The sequence below is a fragment of the Anolis sagrei genome, chromosome 1, assembly GCF_037176765.1.
Source record: "Anolis sagrei isolate rAnoSag1 chromosome 1, rAnoSag1.mat, whole genome shotgun sequence".
Taxonomy (NCBI): domain Eukaryota; kingdom Metazoa; phylum Chordata; class Lepidosauria; order Squamata; family Dactyloidae; genus Anolis; species Anolis sagrei.
This window is the reverse complement of record NC_090021.1, coordinates 235,580,239-235,599,343: the sequence shown is the minus strand read 5'-3', so window position 1 is coordinate 235,599,343 and position 19,105 is coordinate 235,580,239. Positions and strand designations below refer to the sequence as shown.

Below are 19,105 nucleotides of genomic sequence, written 5' to 3'. Positions count from 1 at the left end.
GATGGCACCAAACACAAAAACTCTGGATGAGCCTCCCAGAGATCTCATACATATGTTGAAAAGCATGGGGGACAAAATAGAGTCCCAAGGGACCCCACAGGCCAATGGCTAGATCAGGCATGGGAAACTCCGGCTGTTAGGAATTGTGGTAATTAGAGTCCAAAAAACCTGGAGGGCCAAATTTTGTCCATGTCTGGGCTAGATGCTCAAACAGGAATCCCACAGCATAACCTTCTGTCTTTGTCCCTGCAGGAAGGAACAGAGTCACTCTAAACCAGTTCCTCCAAGTCCCATCTCAGTAAGGTGACACAGAAGAAGATCAGGTCTGAAACTGGATTGAAATGGATCTAGATAATCAATTTCATATAGAACCTCTGGAGTTGGGAAACCACTAAACACTCCAGTACCTTGTCCAGAAATAGAAGATTTGAGACTGGTCTGTAGTTGTCAAGTATAGTAGGGTCTACATCATATTGTTCATCCCAACTAGAGCAAATCCGTAAAAAAAATGGTATTTACCGATGTAATCAATTGTTATCATTAAACAATTGATTCAACAGGGAAAACCAGCAGGAATCTAGCTTCTATCCGGGTAGTGCTGTAGAGCAGCAAACATCATGCCATGACAATGGTCTACTTGAGAGGTGCCTTGAGATTCAAGGAATGTCTGGACTCTCTGGCCAAAGTCCCAGTGCCAAAAGCTCTCTGATGCCTTTCGGCTGTGGGTGAGAACACATTGCAGGGGAAGGAGGGGGTTAACTGCCCCCTTTTCTAGATTTATCACCTCTAGAGTAACAGAACGTTAACTCCTCTATATTCACAATTGCAGCATGATTGCCATAACTGTAAATGCCATCCCCTACACTTTTAAGAGACAGCAGCTGTCTCTTAAAAGTGGTCTCCTGAAACTGAAAAATCACTAATAAAGACATTGTTAATTTTTTACCTGAAAAAAAAACCTCTCTAAGGTCTACAACAATGCTTCTCAACCTGTGGGTTCCCAGGTTTTTGGCTTTCAACTCCCAGAAATCCTAACAGCTGGGATTTCTGGGAGTTGTGGGCCAAAACACCTGGAGAACCACTGGTCTAGAAGCAGAATATAGAATTGCATTGTAGGACTTAGAGATTCATAGAGAAGTCTTCTCTCTAGAAATCCCTAGGTGCTCTAAAATGACTCAAGGAAGCTGAGCATAGAGTCACAACGGAGAAATTAGAGAATTCTAGAATGAATATTTTACTGAAATCTGTGAACAATCCAATCTCTAAAGGTCAAAAGGGCAAATGTGGAGGGATGTCTGTACTCAGTTTTATACAAATGAAACGGGGAATAATAGAAATGATTCTGTTTGTCAGCTGTCATTTTTCTTTACACAGAAAGTCAACTGCTGACTATAGGTCTTCAGTTACAAGGACAAAATTCAGTGTGAGCAACCCCACAGAAAATGAAAAAGAAATAATCTATTACTTACAAATCAGAGGCTACCCCAGAATGGGTAGCCTCCAATAAGAGCAAAAAAATATGCCAGGCTAACAAGAAAAAAATGAAATAGTCCATAAACCAATGTGTATCAATCCATTGAAAATCTGGATGACCTGTGGGTGAAGTTAAAGAACAGATAGGACTCCTAGCCCTCCTGATGAAATAATGACAGTGAAAAATGATTTCAATCTGGCCACCAAAGAGAAGCAAAATCCATTTCATACCTTAAAGATTTTTCTTTAACCTATTTTTCAGTTGGTGGCCAGTTTACTGTATATATTATCCTTCTTCTTTTGTTTTCTTTTTTAAAGGCAAGAATGGGGATTTTTTTTCTCCATGAAGACTGCATACCATTTGGCCAAAATGGTTAGGGCATGCACGTCAGTGTTGACAAGAATTGCCTGGATCAAAGCCCGAGATCTAAGGATGCCCATCCCAGTGATGGCATGAAGCATTAAATACCAATCACAGTTGCTCACGCCTTGTCAATCTACTCTCTCTCACATAGAATGATAACATATTTTCTTAGTTAAAGGGGATGTCCCCCCCTCCCAAAAAAAAAAAAAGAATTTAAGGGATTATCCCTTCCCACTTGGAGGTAAGTCCTGATGTCACAACAAATGGGCTGAGATGGGTAGCTAACAAACATAGACCAGAGTTTTCCAAACATGTTGGTGCATTGGCTGCAGTGTGTCACAGAAACAAAATGAGAAATGACAAACATTTTGGAAATGTATGCTATTATCTCACAAATCATATATTTTAATAAATATAAATTAAAGGTTCTCATGAGATATGTTGTGTCCCCATATATTTTATTATTACAATTTATATATGTGTCTGTATCTCTTATAAGGGGTTGGTTTAACCTCCAGTTTGCCAGTTTAACTGAATGACTGTGTCACAAAATGACACAGTTATGTCTCAAACATGTGTCACTGACATGAAATGTTTGGAAAGCTCTGCCATAGACCTAACGGAAAATCTTTGCAAGTTACAACTGAAATGAGCCCTGAAACACCTTTTTATTACAAACCACACTCTGTCCAGATAATCCAGTAAGTAGGAGTTTATTTAAAGACGAGTATATATTAAAATAAGCAAATTCAAAAAAGAGAATAAAAGTTCAAAAGGTTATTTCCATTATAGCCGAGAGTCCAAAATTCTTTCAAATACAATCTTCAGATATAATCCACAAATATATCCATAAACAAAATAGCATGAATCCAAGGCAGGCAACCTATGCCACACATGAACTAGAAGCAAGAACAGAAACTTGAATACATAAATTCCAAGAACATGGAGCCAAAGACCAAGAGCTGTTCACCTGAATACAACGTTGCTCTCACAAAGGATTGTACCAGCCAGGAACCACTTTAAAAGGCCTCAATCCCTCCCATAACATCATTTACTTTGGATGTTCCAGGAATTTGTGGACAGCTGGATCAGGCAGAATCCTGTGTCCACTTCTCCAATAGACCCCCTGCTGGTCACAAATCCCCCAATCCTCAATTTGGAATTAGTGTATATTTGGTCTGTGGCTTCTGACTGAACTCACATATTAATTATTTAAAGATGATTAGCAAACAAGTTTATTAAAAATTGGAGATGATTTATACATACATAATTCCAAAATATTGAGATGATATTCAACCATGTATATTATTGTTTACATCAACATTGACCATGTAAACCGATGACAGAATTCTTTTACATTACAGCTTCAAACATTTTGAAGTAATTTGCTTACAGAATTTGCTATGAAAGCATAGTGGACCACATACAATTTTGACTTCTTAACTATTCATATTTATAGACATGTCATTTCCAAATAAAATACATAGCTTAAACATATTTCAATAATCAATCAGTGATATTGTGTTCATATTAATAATACAGTCATTCTAATGAGGGAGACAGTATATATTTTCTTTAAGGGGTGTGACAATTGGCCTTTTCATAGAAGTGTCACCCCTTTTACATAAGGGAAAGAAGGAAAGAGTGTCTCCTTTGACTCATATTTTTAATACTGCTTGTGTATAAATACATTTAAGCTGGAAAAATGAAGGAAGAGATCACTTAAAATGATCAAAAGGCTTTCCGTTAGTGATGTTTGGACCTCCATAGTGCACAGCCTAGAAGAACCAGAGAACGTTACTGAATGTTGCTTATACATTTGATAACTGTTTCTGGGTTCCAGACTGGGATCCTCCTTACTGCACCCAAATATGAATAGTCTTTGCAAGGTCCTTTCTTGCTTAGGTGGTGATGGAGCCTGTGGAGCTTCTGAACCCAGCAAGACAACCTCTTGTCATTTTCAGCGGATGTTTTTGAAATAAAAACATTGCCCTATATACTCATGTATAAATGTAGAAATTTTAGTCAAAAAAATAACCCCCAAAACGTAGCTGAATGTGACTACTGTATCCTAACTATTTAAAAAGGAACCACCCCATTCTGCTAGGCAAGAGTTTACCTTGGCACAGGAGAGACTTGGGCCCCTTCTACACTGCTATCTAAAATCCAGATTATCAGCTTTGAACTGGAATATATGGTAGTGTAGACTCATAATCCAGTTCAAAGCAGCTAATGTGGATTATCTGCTTTGATAATCTGGAATACAGGGCAGTGTAGAAGGATCTGATCTTAGATTATTTGTTTATTCCAGATTGTCTGGCAGTGGAGACCCATATAATCCAGTTTAAATCAGATAATCTGGGGTCAGATCCTGGGATATAGGGCAGTGTAGAAGGGGCCTCAAAGAAGAACTCAGTTCTTCTACCTTCTTTGGCATGGTGCTGCCTTTGGCCTTTTTGAATGGTTAGGCAGGGAAATGGTGGTCAGGCATTTTTGAAAGTGGTCTCCCTTGGGTCACATTGAAATCCCTGATTTTGGTCCCCAAATCTTCCATTGCTTTCTACAAGAGGTTGACTTGTACCTGAGTATATACAGTAATCTACTAAATGCCATTTAGTGCAATATATTCTCAGTAGCTGTAATACATTTTGCAAAATATGAAAAAGGAAATGCTTCACATTTTACTTCTGAGGTGCCTGGATGGCAGACATGGCTGGTGCAATGGCTCTCATAATTTCCTCCATTTATTCTTCATTCCCCTTGAAACAAGGCTCCAGAGACTCATAAATTGGAGGAGCAGAAGGATGGATTTCAGGAAGCATCATCGTATCCCCACCGATAGTGCATGGCACATAAACCACAGCCTCCTGTAACATAAGGACAAAGACAAAGCTCCATAAGAAAAGGGCAGTTTTCAGGAAGCATCATCACATCCTTACTGACAGTTTATTGCACACAAACCACAGCTTCCTGTAACATAAAAAAAAATCCAATCTCAGAAACATGATCTATGCTATCACCGTGTTCATTGGCTTTATCATTGCAGCGGTGTAAAATCCCACCTTTACATTTTATTTGGCATTGCCTTCCCTGAGGATGAATGAGTGTGATTTACCAAAAGTCACCCAATGGTTTCATAGCAAAGCGGGGATTTGAACCCTGATTGCCAGAGCTGTAGTCCAATACAGAAATCACGTAACCATGCTGGATCTCACATATATTATATAGTATTTGTATATTTGTAAGGAAAATATACATTACTGGACATGATAGTAACTGGTTTGATTTAGGTTGAATCCACATTGGCACTTTTGTCTGAAATTGTTATCATTTCTTGATTATCAAAAATCCATTAAGTTATGAAGTTCACTAGGGGCCCATCCAGACAGGCCCATAACCTGGGACCTATCTAAGTTTTTACTAGAGGCATCCAAACAACGCCTCCGGTAAAAATAAAGGAATTCAGAGTAAACCAGTGTTTCACTGATTTGTTCCAAATTATTTACACATCTAGTAAGATTGGGTTTTAAGGTAAGATCCGAGTCTTACCAGGTGTGGGCCCTGTGTGGATTCGACCCTGGGAACACGTCACGAGATTTCCGGGCCCAATCCAGATAGCCATCTTGGTTTTTCAGGCTCCTGGAGCCCAAAATACAGAGTGGGCACACATCTGCTCCTCACATACACCAAATTTCCCCCTAAAAATTAAATAAAACATATTTGGCCACCATAACGTTCCTCCTCGCACTCTCCTAACGTAAGGAAATGACGTTCCAGGAGGGCACAAAGAGCAAAGTTATAGCATCCAGGTATCCTTTATTTAATTTTTATAGGGGGGAATTTGGGGGGCTTTGGGGTGGTTGTATGTTATCCCAGTTGTAATCTGGATGTCATGTAGCCAGCCACCCCCCCCCCCTCAGGAAAATCTATGTGGTGGTGGGGGGGGGGAGGATTAGGGACAGGAATCTGTGCCAAAGCAGGTTTTTAAAAACTCGTTTCAGTGTGGATTTTGGGACTGTCTGGAAGCGCTCTAGATGGTCTTGAGCAAGTCAGTGTCTGGCCTGAACTCCATTGTTATTTCCAATTGGAACAGACCCATCAAATCAATCAAATTTACCCAAATTTACCCACTGTTTAATAATTGATTCAGCAGGCATATTGTATTTGAGACTAACTAACAGGAGTAGCATAAAAGCATAATAAAAAAGAAGAGCAATCTCAGGTCCCTTCTACACTACCATATAATCCAGATTATCAAAGCAGATAATCTACATTATCTGATTTGAACTGGATTATTTTAGTCTACACTGCCATATAATTCAGTTTAAGGCAGATAACCTGGATTTTATTTGGCACTGTAGAAGAGGCCTCAGTCTGCCAAAGAATGTCTTCTCAGATTCCAGATATGGTATCCAAAGCTTACCGGGTCACTTTTACAGCAGGTTGCCTGGCACCCAAAGTGTATTGCAGAAACAGTGATGCAGAACTCCAACAAAATGAACAAGAGGAGCAAGATATAGATTCCAGTTGTGACATACTGAATCTGGAAAGACATTTTGGGGGTGTGAAGATGGGTTTTGGGAAAAAAAACATCTGAAATATATAGCTCTTGGTTCAGCTGAAGAGTTTAAATAATTTATGATCAATTGAAGCATCAAATTTGGGACAGCCGTGGTGACAAACTGGGTGGCCGAGATGTCTACTTGGCATACAGAATTGGGGGGGGGGGGGAATGCACCTTTTAGAAAGATATTCTCAAAAACAGTGATAGTGGGCATGAAGCTGGGAAGGGACTTACTTTAAACTGCAATATCACAAGCAGGTTCCAAGTATGCCTGTGTTATGGAATGAATATTATGAAATACTGGAAGTTGCAGTTTTACAAGATCTTTAGACTTCTCTGTCAAATGGTGCTAGTGCCTCACTAAACTACAATCCCATTATCTCCATAGCAGTGAGTCATAACAGTTAAAGTGGGGGGGTCAAACTGTATCCGAGTAGATACATGCCTAGTGTTAATTCAGTTTTAAACATACGAGTTATTTATACTGACTTATGCTGACTTATGCTAAATGGTTTTCCTTTACACTGAGCCCTCCACATGAACTGGGGTTAGGGGCACAGAATCCCCATGAAAGTGAAAGTATAAAACGGTGCCTCCCAGTCCATCCAGGCGAGATGACTCAGAAGGATACCATGGTAAATGGTATCAAAAGCCGCTGATAGATCCAGGAGAACCAACAGGGACACACTCCCCCTGTTTTTTGAAAGTGGTCTCCCTTGGGTCACATTGTAACTCTCTTTGTAAATCATCCACCAAGGCAACCAGTGCTGTTTCTGTTCCACAACCAGGCCTGAAACCAGATTGAAATGAATCCAGATAATCCATTTCATCCAAAAATTCTTGGAGTTGAGAGGCCACCACACACTCAGAAATGAAAGGTTGGCCAATAATTGTTCATTATGGAGAGGTTCAGGGGTGGCTTTTTACAATTGCATCCTACAGACAAGTTGGAAGTTTCCTTGTTCCAAGGAAGCATTGACCACCACCTTCACTCACTCTGCTAGTCAGGCCCATAGCCCCTTAAGAGTTAGACAAGCAGGAGCCAAAGTTACATCCATTGGAATTATGTCAATAACAGCATCCAAGTTGGAACAGATCTGATTGACTTTACCTGCAAAGTGCCTTGCAAATTCTTCATAGTGGGCTGCTGAATGGTCAGTATAAGGACCAGTATGTAATAGGCATTTGACCACTCAAAACAGCTCAGCTGGATGGTTCCTTGCAGATGCAATGGTGACAGCAAGGAATGATTTCTCTGCTACTGCCACTGCCTCGAAGTAGGCTTTTAATTATACTCTAGTCTGTAGTTGGTCAGATTCACTTTGATTTCTCTGCCAATGTTGCTCTAGTCTCCATCTCACTTGCTTCGCCACCAACTCCTTGGAAAACCAAGGGGCTGGTTTGGCTCTGCTCCATGAGAGGGGATGTTCAGGGGCAATTGTGTCCACTGCCCTGGCCATTTCCCCATTCCAGAGGTCAGCCAGAGCTTCAACAGAATTGCCTGCCAAGGTGACAGGAAAATCCCCAGAAGCTACCAGGAATCCATCCGGATCCATAAGCCTCCTGGGGTAGACCATCTTAATCGGTCCCCCACCCCTACAGAGGTTTGGAGTCCTAGTGAGTCTAAACCTGATTAGCAGTTAAACATTTAATAGACAGAAATATTAGCATATTCATCTATTTATTGCCTGTAAAAATTCTTAATCTTGAGGGCAAGAAATGTCTGCTTAGATCCCAGAGATTTCCAAAACCAGGTTTATAAAACCACAAACCAAAGACAGATGAATAGAAGAGAATCATATGTGTCATTTGAGGGGGTTTTGCTTTTACTTTCAGAACTTTTCTAATTACCCAAAAGTTAGTTTATGTATTAATTAAACTAATGAGAACTGTTGTGGTGAACAGCAGAAAACTCAAGGTACATAGCATTTCTCTCCATTGACATATATTGACCCTTTTGGATCTTAACTATAAAGACGGCGTCCTGATGAGATTTCCCCTTACCATTGTGAATTCAAAGTTATCTCGATGAGAGTAATTTGAATGGACGTAGCGATTAACTGCAATCAAACCTACTATATAGAAAATAGTGCCAATCAATGATATTATGGCGCTTATCAAGTTCATCCCCACACTACATTGCACCTGAAAGAGATAGACAAAGAATGAAGCTACCAAGAAAGAAAGAAAGAAAGAAAGAAAGAAAGAAAGAAAGAAAGCATATTCTTTATGAAGTGAAATTGTCACATAAACTGAGTCCTCCACTCAAACTAATTTCAAGCAAAGCATACCTTAAACAACTCATAAGCACGTCTTCTGCTATAATGGACTCTGGATCCTGTGTTGCTGTAGGCATGGATATTTTTTCCCATGTTACTAAGACCATGCCAGTAGCTTCATGCCACATCAGAAGGAAACATATCCATGCTCCTGTGTCCACCATCAGGATCAATTATTCAAGAAACAAGGGACAATGCCACCCCAGATCTCCTGGCGCTTCTGATATTACAGGTCAAGTATCCAAAATGTTTTGAACCCTACGTGTTTTGGACTTTTACACATTTTGGAATATTTGTATATACATAATGAAATATTTTGGAGATGTGACCTAATACACAATGTAAGTAGCATAGCATATACTGGATTTGAGAGGCTTGAGAAAGACATGAGGCTAGAGAGAGACTGAGGATCTATGAATGATAATAAGCCAAGGATATGTCTCAGTGAGAATCCAGATCCTTGTATCTCTCTCTAGCCTTGTGTTTCTTGCATCTCTCTCCAGCCTCTCTACTTTCTCTGGGAAGCCTGGTTTCACCTTGCAAATAAATACCATGTTTAATCAATTATAAGATGCCATAATTATAAGATGTACATTAATTTCAAATTTTGATTCTTAAAAAAATCTTAGAATATGTGAGGAGGGAGATCAAGAGGACATGAGAGGCAGCTATTATTTTGGCTCTCCGCTGCATGCTTGTCCTCACTTATCATCTTTGTTTTGCTGCCAAGCCACATAGCGAGGCGGCAGCTGGATCTTGGAGGTTCAACCATGGAGCCTGATGGCTCCCATCACAACCCGGATTACTACTTCCAGGTTGGCTCCATGGCTGAAGTGTCTACCACTGCTTGCTCATCTCAGCCAATACGCGTGGCTTCTTGCGTTGAGGCTGTCACTACCACTCTTAGGATCCCATCACATTGAGGCCAAGAAGCTGAGGGACAGCGGGGGAAATCGCGGGGCATTATCACACAATGTTTCCTTACCATCAGGGATCGTAGGATGCCTCCCCACAACGTTTTCCTGCTGTCTCTGGCTTCTCCCCACTTCATCTCCAGCTTCTTCTGTGAGGAGTTGGGTGTACACACAATTCATCTGGGCTCAGTTTTTCTGCACTGGAAGGCACGCTGCCAGCACAGAGCCTGATGGAGCGCTGCTGGAAATAGCCCTGTGTCATATGATGGACTTTGGGGGAGTCCGTGCAAGCAGCATACCAGCAGCACAGAGAAGCAAGAAGACATTTCTCGGCCTCAATAGGATTAGGTCCTTTGTCACTGGTATTCTATTTCACTCCAGGTATTCTATTTCACCTTTATTGCAAGGTGGTTGTTGTGTGTGTTTTTTTTTCTTAAAAAGGGGGGGGGGGGATATTTTTGGAACTTTGATTTGGGGGTAAACTCTGAATCTTAGAATCACTGAACTATGGTAAATTACTTCTGCTACCTCAAAGGTAGAAGTAGGTAGCTGGTAGCAAAAAGTTTTGGATTTTAGTTTTTCTGATTGGGGGGGAATCAACCCACACAGTGCATGCATAAGTTGCAAAGTAAGGCTCCTGATATGTGAAAGAACCCTGTTGTTTGTCTGGGCCACCAAAGAAAGTGGCTGGACTAGATGACAAGTAGCAGATGCAAAGGATATTGAAAATTTCCCATCCTTTCAGGATGGTCTTCATTTGCAGCAGAACTAGATGTATATAACAGCTAACTCTTGACCAGTCTAGGAGGAATTCATGGAATTCTGATTAGTGGGTCCCTTGTTCAATTTTAGAGAACAAAATTCAAAATAACATACATTGTAGAAGTAGTTTCCCAAAGTGTAATGAAAAGGAAGCTTCGTCATTATTCACAGCATTATAGAAGATACAAAACTGTTGTGTCTCTCTCACCAATCCAAGTGTCAGACGTTTCTCAACTGCCACAGATAGCGATCCGGAAGCAATAAACTGCCCAAAAAAAGGAAATGATGCATTAGAACAGCACTACCCTGTCTGTACCTGTACAGTCCATGAATCATTGGCTATTAGTCCACTGAGAGCTTCCAGAAATAAAAGAAAGAGTTTGAGCCAATTGATACAAAGATTGTACTCATAAAGATTAGGGAGGACAAAGGCTGGTGTTATTAAAAACTTACTGTACTACGGTTCACATTCAAAATATCTCTGTATTACAAACCAAACAACACTTGTCTTGCATGGAATGAATGCTGAATAATAGCCCACTCTTTCCCTTGAAGAGCAGCCAAATGTATCCAGTAGCTTCATTATTGAAGTGATTCCACCTTCAGGTTTAACAGCAGCCTCCTACACTACTCTGGGTTTTAGCAGCTCCACCAAGTATCATACAGTGGATCCTATTTCCAACCTTTGTTGGAATTGAGTCACCCGTTGTACATGCCAACTAGTATCATCTTTCAAGCAGAAGTCTTATTTAAAGTATATCGCCTTAATCTACTAAAATACAGTTCATATTCCAACTGCTGGTCCTTATGTAACCCATATAATACTATTTGCAAAGAAAGCTGAAGATATCAAACAGCACTGGGAGAAAACTGATACATGCAGAATACAAATAAAAACCCCTAAAGGAAGAAGGAAGAATATCTGGGGTTCACACTAACAGTGGGACATTTTCTTGTGGCGTTTCAATTGAATTCTTAAATTTACTTAACATCTATAATACAAACATATGCACATGCATGTAAAATATTTTTTTTACTCTTCAAATTATATCTATAGGCTATTCCTTTTAAAGACAATTGCTTACTGTATATACTCATTCATAATTCTAGAATCTTTACTCAAAAAATCAACCCCACAAAACTGGGTCTGCACATCAATAAGTCAATGGAAGTACTATACCTTCGTGTTTATCAAAAAGAAACCAACCCCTTATTTGATTAGAGTGGTGAATGGCACAAGTCAATCTATCTTTGGAGAACCTAAAAGAAGCATTGATTCTTTCTCCTCTCTCTACTATGGCTCTGCTTCTGACTTTTTTGAATGATAGAAGGAGGGTGAGAAAATGGCGGCAGCAGCAGCCTGGACAACTTATTCATTGACCATATCAAAATTCATAATTTTGGCTTCCAAACTGTCTTTAATAATAATAATAATAATAATTATTATTATTATTATTATTACCCACCTCTCCTTGTGGCTCGAGACAGGTTACAGCATAATTAAAACACATAAACATTGTAAAAATTCTATAAATATGTATATTTTTATAAAAGACACATATTAAAACGTATTTCTATATAATACATATTAAAATACATAAAACAGAGATTAAGCACAATATACAATTTTTAAATTCATGTTTAAAACTGGCTGGGAAAGCCTGCCAGAAGAGATAGGTCTTTAGATGGTTTTTAAATTCTGACAGCTGATCTAGCTTTCGGAGCTCTACCGGCAGGTCGTTCCAAAATCTTGGGGCAGCTGATGAAAAGATTCTCTGGGTGGCGAATGACAGTCAGGTTCTGGCTGGTTGGAGTAGCTGCCCCCCAGAGGACCTAAGTGTGTGTGGTGGGTTGTATGGGAGAAGGCGATCCTGTAGATCAGGGGTTTTCAAATTGTACTCCATGGAGCCCTTGGGGCTTTGCAGGTGATAGTGAGGGGCTTCATGGCATCATGCTGTTTCCCATCTCCTCCTCTTTCCTTCTCCTGAGAAATGCAGGGAAATTGAAGTTTGAGCTGCTGGAAACAGCCACAGCCTCCTCCCAGATCACAGACCCCCCCCCCCACTGCCCAGACACTTCTCCTTGCCACCCAAACTCTTCCCCCCTCCCTTGCTCCCCAGACTCTTTCTCTTGCTGCCGAGATCCTTCACACTGCTTTCTTTGCTTCCTAAACACTATTCCCCTTCCGCTGTGCAGGGGGTGCTTTGATTGTGTTTTTCCTGCATGGCAGAAGCGCTGGACTCAATGGTCTCTATGGTTTCTGCTATTATTATTATTATTATTATTATTACTAATATTACTATTATTTCAAAGGCTGGATGGCCATCTGTTGGGGGTGCTTTGATTGAGATTTTCCTGCATGGCAGAAGGGCTGAAATGGATTCCTCCTGGAGAATCTGTTAAGTTTATGTTAGTTAAAAGTATTCTTCATTTTATTTTTATATTTTTTCAATATATTTGTTTATTATCTTTAGTACCTAATTATTCTTCATTTTAAATATTGTATTGCCCTCTCTTTCCATTTTTTTGCACTGTGTGAATTAGTTCACACAAGCACTCTCCATTCACCTGACATTGACCAGGCCCATGCCTGATATAATCTATAAACATTTATTGGGACTCCACAAGAAATCTTTGCTTCAAAAAGGGCTCCGCGGCTGAAAATGACTGCGAACCTTGCTGAGGGTAACCTGGATCCAAACCATGTAGGGGTTAAAGGTCAAAACTAACACTTTGTAATTTACACAAGAGGTCAATTTATATATAAGTATCAATCACTATGGACAATAAGTAAAAATGTACCTAGTTCTGCAATATCTAGATTCCCAACTATTGACAATGAAACAGACTGGGTCTCAGACAGACATCAACAATGAAAATGAAAATATGCTACTTACAAAAAGTCCTCCAAAGGCCATGAGCCATCCAAAACTAACAGCCCCAAATCCAAAATGTATTAATCCAATCATGATCTGGACAGCCTGGGGAAAGATACAGCAGAAGCAAAACAAAATAGTGACCTTTTCCCTGTGAAGACTTGAACCCTGACTTATTAAGCATAGCTTGAAAATGGCATTTGTAAACACGGGACAAAAACCAGGTAGGTGATCCCATTTAATTCTGGAGTGAGGACTGGACAAGTAGGGTGTGGTTTCCTATTCAGTTTCACAAATACTGAATCTGGGACCAGTGTCCAGCCAAGTCAGGTTTGCCTTGGTCCTGCTGGACTGTAGCCTTGTCCTCTATGTCACTGCCACGGCTTTCCACTGGTCATGGACTTCTGGCCACCACTTATTAAGTCTGCTGATGTCAGAATGGGAGACCCTTCTTTTTTGCTGGTTGCATGGATGTGCCCTTCTGACATCAGAGACATGACTGTAATGATAAGCATTCAGACAGAACTCTGTGGCTTTTAGAAAGTAGTAATGGAAATGCAAAGGTTGAGCCATTACCTTCCTCTACATCTGTCAGTCTCCATGACACACAATGACTTCCAGTGAGTATTCCAGGCTTTCTGGCTTTAATTGGACTTTGCTCCATTTCAGACAAAATTGGGATACTCTGGAGTTTGCTGGAAACTCCAGAATATGGTCCAACTTGGCCAACAGAGCAAAGTCACATTCAACCCAAGAAAACGTGAGATACTCACTGAAGTTGCTGTTTGTCTTGAAGACAAGTAACAGTGGATTCACTGTGAGTCCGGGTTTCTTGACAAATGTAGACAAGCCCTTGGTCTCCTTCTTGAGGGTTTCTAAAGGTGCTCTCCACTGGTCAGAAAAGACCATGCTTTTTTGGGATTGGGATACTCTGGAAAAGTGTCACTGGAAGCTACACTGCACACTCCTGAGTCAGCTCAGAAGGTGGATGGTGGTATCACTGTGTGGACATCATTGTTTATCACAATTTTCATGCCTGGTGGGGACTGCAGATGCCAATGCAAGGTAGGTGCCATCCCCTGTCTGTAGAAGGGACAAAATTTAAGGCTGTGTTAACCAGAATCAGTCAGTATTGTTGTGCAAACACCACAGAGTTGATTAGCTCTCCCTTCACAATAAATATGTCAGTGTAGATGGATCCTAAGAGTACACCAACAATATCCAGTTTGCATTCTATGCTTAGTTCCTTATTCTGTTTTATTGGCTGATGTTTCTATTGAAGGAGTCACATTTTGCTGGATACAACCTATTCATTTCTCCTAGGCTCCTCTCACCAAAAAGAGCAGTTAAATTAGCTGGAAATTAAAAGCTCACCGTATAACCATTATATCTGCAGGGGATATGCTCCCAGATTTTGTGCTGATACCCAAAAACATAGTGTAAAACATACTCCTTTAATTCACCAGAGAGAGATCTGAGTAGAGGCTCAAGAGACTGTGATGACAATCAGTTAAGTAATTGTAAGGGAGGTAAAGGATGAGATCAGGGAAAAAGATTGGAAATGGAGATGCAGAGAAGAGGAGGAGGATAACAAGAGGACAGAAATATATGCACTTAAATATTCCTATGAAGAAGATGAAATAAAAGCGCTGTTGTGAGCATCTTGACAAGTCTGTGTTTTATTTATGGCAAAGAGAGGCTTTCACCATACAGGTCAAAGCTTATGCAATTCCTCTCCCAATGGAAGAGGACCAAACTGCAACATGTAGATAATAATGAGCCCTATTGAAATGAAGAACTTCTGACCCAAGAATACTATAAAGTTGTGCTGGGGGACCCCAAAAAAGTAGATAAATGCAACTGCAGATAATGGTCCTATGGATATGGGAGTCACCCAAACCAGGATTCCTCACTTATTGCACAACTCACAAAATAAGGAAGCAAACTATTTTTGTTCTGAGTTCCCAAGTTCTTGCTCCTTTGAGCAGAGATCAAAGATTCTCACCCCCAAAGTCTTGAGCTCCACTTTGGCAAGTTTCTCTAGAGGTCCCGGTTGAGGATTCTGCTCAGGTGAGTTGCTGGGGCTTCCAAACTGCTGCCCTAGTTGATGTATATCAGTACCTGTATCAGGAAATCCCTGGCCTGCTTGATATGTGTTGGCACCATTAAAGGGAATGTGCACTACTGTTCCACTAGCCATGTTTAACAGATGTATTCCCTCAGATAAGTAATCTGCAGTCAAAGAAGAAAAACAAACAGTTTCTCAGATTTGAACCAATGTTAAAAATATCCACTATGGTGGACACATAGATCAAACTCCCTGCCACTCATTTGATTCATGAATAAACAATCAACAGAGAATCCATCTTTATTTACTCAGTTAACAAAGCATTAAAACACAAAAAATACATTAATTACACATATTTAGATTTATAAAACTAGGTTAATAGAAATAAAACAATATAAAAAGTCTGCAAGTACTAAATACCGCATGGACATAAACATTATAAGAAATTGATGACACAGTCAGAAAAGGACTCCATTGGAGGATGCATTAAATCCCGAGGCCCCTTCCACACACTTGTATAAAATCCCACATTATTTGCTTTGAACTGGGTAATATGGCAGTGTAGACTCAGATAACCCAGTTCAAAGCAGATCTTGTGGATTATCTGCCTTGATATTCTGGGTTATATGGCTGTGCGGAAGGGTCCTTAGCTTCTTGATAATCATTGCAATGTAAAAAAAATTAAGATGGACTGTATCTCAAAGTTTGTTATGGGAAAGTTATGCATGAGTTGTTCCTTTTCAGTAACAACCAGGCCCATAGCCAGGATTTTGATTCGGGGGGAGCTGAGTTTGATGGGGGGGGGGGGGCTGTGTCTGAGTGAAAGAGGGTCTACCCTAGCAAACCTTTTGTATCGTTACCCCAATACCCCCCATGCATATGGGATATATTGAGCATGGTGATTTTAAGGTTTTAAGTCTTGACAGTACATTTGAAGGTCTCATTTGGTTTCAGCCCTCAGTTCAGGCTTTAGGCCTTAGCCAGCATTCAGGGGAGGGGGGCTCATTTGGTTTCAAGCCTCGTTTTTGGCCTTGTGCATTTTCCAATCTGTTTGGAGGCTGCCGCTCTGGAACGGCCTGCTGGAAAAACTCTGACAACATATAAATGAGCTGTCGGAATTTAAAAACCATCTAAACACCTTTCTTTTCCTGCAGGCCTACCCAGCCAATTTTAAGCATAAATTTAAAATTCATTTGTTGTTGTTCATTCGTTTCCTACTCTTCGTGACCTTCATGGACCAGCCCACGCCAGAGCTCCCTATCGGACGTCACCACCCCCAGCTCCTTCAAGGTCAGTCCAGTCACTTCAAGGATGCCATCCATCCATCCATCTTGCCCTTGGTCGGCCCCTCTTCCTTTTGCCTTCCATTTTCCCCAGCATTATTGTCTTCTCTAAGCTTTCCTTTCTTCTCACGATCTGGCCAAAGCACTTCATCTTTGCCTCTACTATCCTTACAATGTTTATGTGTTTCAATGATTCTGTAACCTGCCTCAAGCCACAAGGAGATGTGGGTAAGAAATTAAATTATTTATATTTGGGGGGCTCCATTTACTTACAGGCCGTATGTTCAGGCTTTGAGCTTTTGCTAGTGTATTTGGAAAACTTCATTTTGTTTAGGCCTCAGATTAGGCTTTAAGCCTTTCCCAGTATATTTGAAGGCCTGCATTTTATTGCAGGCTTTGTGTTCGGCTTTAGGCTTTGGCCAGTATATTGGGAGGCCTCCGCTTAGTTTCAGGCGTATGTTCAGGCTTTGAGTTTTTGCAAGTCAATTATGAAAACTTCATTTTGTTCAGGCCTCCGATTTGGCTTTAAGCCTTTCCCAGTATATTTGCGGGCCTTCATTTTATTGCAGGCCTTGTGTTTGCCTTTAGGCTTTGGCCAGTATATAAGGAGGCTTCCGTTTAGTTTCAGGCCGTATGTTCAGGCTTTGAGCCTTTCTCGGTATATTTGAAGGCCTTCATTTTGTTTAGGCCTCAGATAAGGCTTTAAGCCTTTCCTGGTATATTTGAAGGCCTTCATTTCATTGCAGGCTGTGTGTTTGCCTTTAGGCTTTGGCCAGTATATTGGGAGGCCTCTGTTTAGTTTTAGGCCACACGTCCAGACTTTTAGACTTTGCTGGTACATTTGGAGGTCTCCATTTTGTTCAGACTTGATGTCAGGCTTCATGACTTTGGGATGACTTGTTCCAGTGTTGCCACTGCCATTCCCCACTGACTTTGGAGCTCATGATCAAGGGTCTGGAGAACAAGTCCTATGAGGAGCGGCTTAAAGAGCTGGGAATGTTTAGCCTAAAGAAGAGAAGGCTGAGAGGAGACATGATAGCTATGTATAAATATGTGAGAGGAAATCATAGGGAGGAAGGAGCAAGCTTGTTTTATGCTACCCTGGAGACCAGGACGTGGAACAATGGCTTCAATCAACAGGAAAGGAGATTCCATCTGAACATTAGGAAGAACTTCCTGACTGTGAGAGCTGTTTAGCAGTGGAACTCTCTGCCCCGGAGTGTGGTGGAGGCTCCTTCTTTGGAGGTTTTTAAACAGAGGCTGGATGACCATCTGTCTGGTTTGCTTGAATGCGATTTTCCTGCTTCTTGGCAGGGGGTTAGACTGGATGGCCCATGAGGTCTCTTCCAACTCTGATTCATCTGAGTGTGCCTGGCAATTATGGTCATGTCTGCTGATGGCCACTCTACTCCCCTCCTTGCTGATCATATTGGTGCCCTATTCTGACATTGGTGGAAAACATCGACTACGACACGGAGAGAAGGGACTTGAGATAAACTTCCTAGGCCAGGCATGGGCAAACTTTGGCCCTCCAGGTGTTTTGGACTTCAACTCCCACCATTCCTAACAGCCGATAGGCTGTTAGGAATGGTGGGAGTTGGGAGTCCAAAACACCTGGAGGGCTAAAGTTTGCCCATACCTGCCTAGGACACTAATTCCAGATTCCAGTGTCCAAACTTTTAATGAGACTTTCAAACATGGCCCAATTTTTAAAAACAATGTCTTTTCAATCACATTGAATGAAAATGCGGGCAGGAGGCTTATCTAATAAATTTTCAGCATGCTATTACTTTATTTTCTGTCTAGTGTCGCAGCGGATAAAAACACTAAGGTTTCTGTAGTATGCCGATTTGGAAAGAGGAAGTCATCAAGTCAGACACCTAACCCCCTTCTCACTCACTGTGCCCCAAGTCCTCTCTTCTAATTTGATATATTTCCCCACTCCTCACTTGGGTGTCCTTCCTCATGAAGAACCTTTCCCATCTTGACCCCCCCCCCTCCACCTGCACCCCCAGATCTTGCTTGGTCAAACAACCTGTAATATATTGGAAAGTATATTTGCCCCGATGCCAGCCCCTCCCAGAAAATAATTCCTCTTCATTCATCTCAAGCAGAACACAACACAACATTAACCTGCCCTTCATTCAAACTTTTCAGAGGTGTGCTCTGGATGAAATTAAACACTGGTCTCAAATGAAATGAACTCTCTCTCCAGAACTACTCACATTTTCTGTCTGTGCTGTATTTGTTGTCAAACTCCCACCGTGGCTGGTTGAAAATGTGTCTCATGTGCAGTAAGAAGAAATGAAAGTGAGTTTATAGGCGGAGCTTTCTCTTGCCCTCCCAGTAGATCCTGCATTTGCTCCTTGCTGTCCTTGTCTCACTCTGTCATGACACTTGACATCCCACACTTTTTCTTTGCTGCTAACTCATCCAGCTGTGACATCTGAGACCTCAAAACCATTCCCACTGCAGAATGATAGCAGTTTCATACTTAAAATACCATAGCTCCATCCTATGGC

At 40.9% G+C, this 19,105-nt stretch overlaps 1 protein-coding gene across 2 annotated transcripts; it reads right to left on the bottom strand.

Annotated features, from left to right (window-relative positions):
- Positions 1 to 2,534: 2,534 nt before the first annotated feature.
- LOC132772346 (membrane-spanning 4-domains subfamily A member 8-like) lies at positions 2,535 to 18,879 on the bottom strand. Of its 2 annotated transcripts, XM_060771346.2 has the most exons (7): positions 18,809 to 18,879; positions 15,238 to 15,464; positions 13,254 to 13,337; positions 10,565 to 10,621; positions 8,406 to 8,546; positions 6,261 to 6,380; positions 2,535 to 4,704 (listed from the first exon to the last, which is right to left on the bottom strand). In XM_060771346.2, exons 1-7 carry the CDS (start codon positions 18,870 to 18,872, stop codon positions 4,582 to 4,584), a joined length of 816 nt encoding a protein of 271 aa, XP_060627329.2. In that variant the 5' UTR covers positions 18,873 to 18,879; the 3' UTR covers positions 2,535 to 4,581. The 2 variants fall into 2 exon arrangements, with proteins under 2 accessions (XP_060627329.2, XP_067318277.1); XM_067462176.1 differs by lacking the exon at positions 8,406 to 8,546.
- Positions 18,880 to 19,105: the final 226 nt, after the last annotated feature.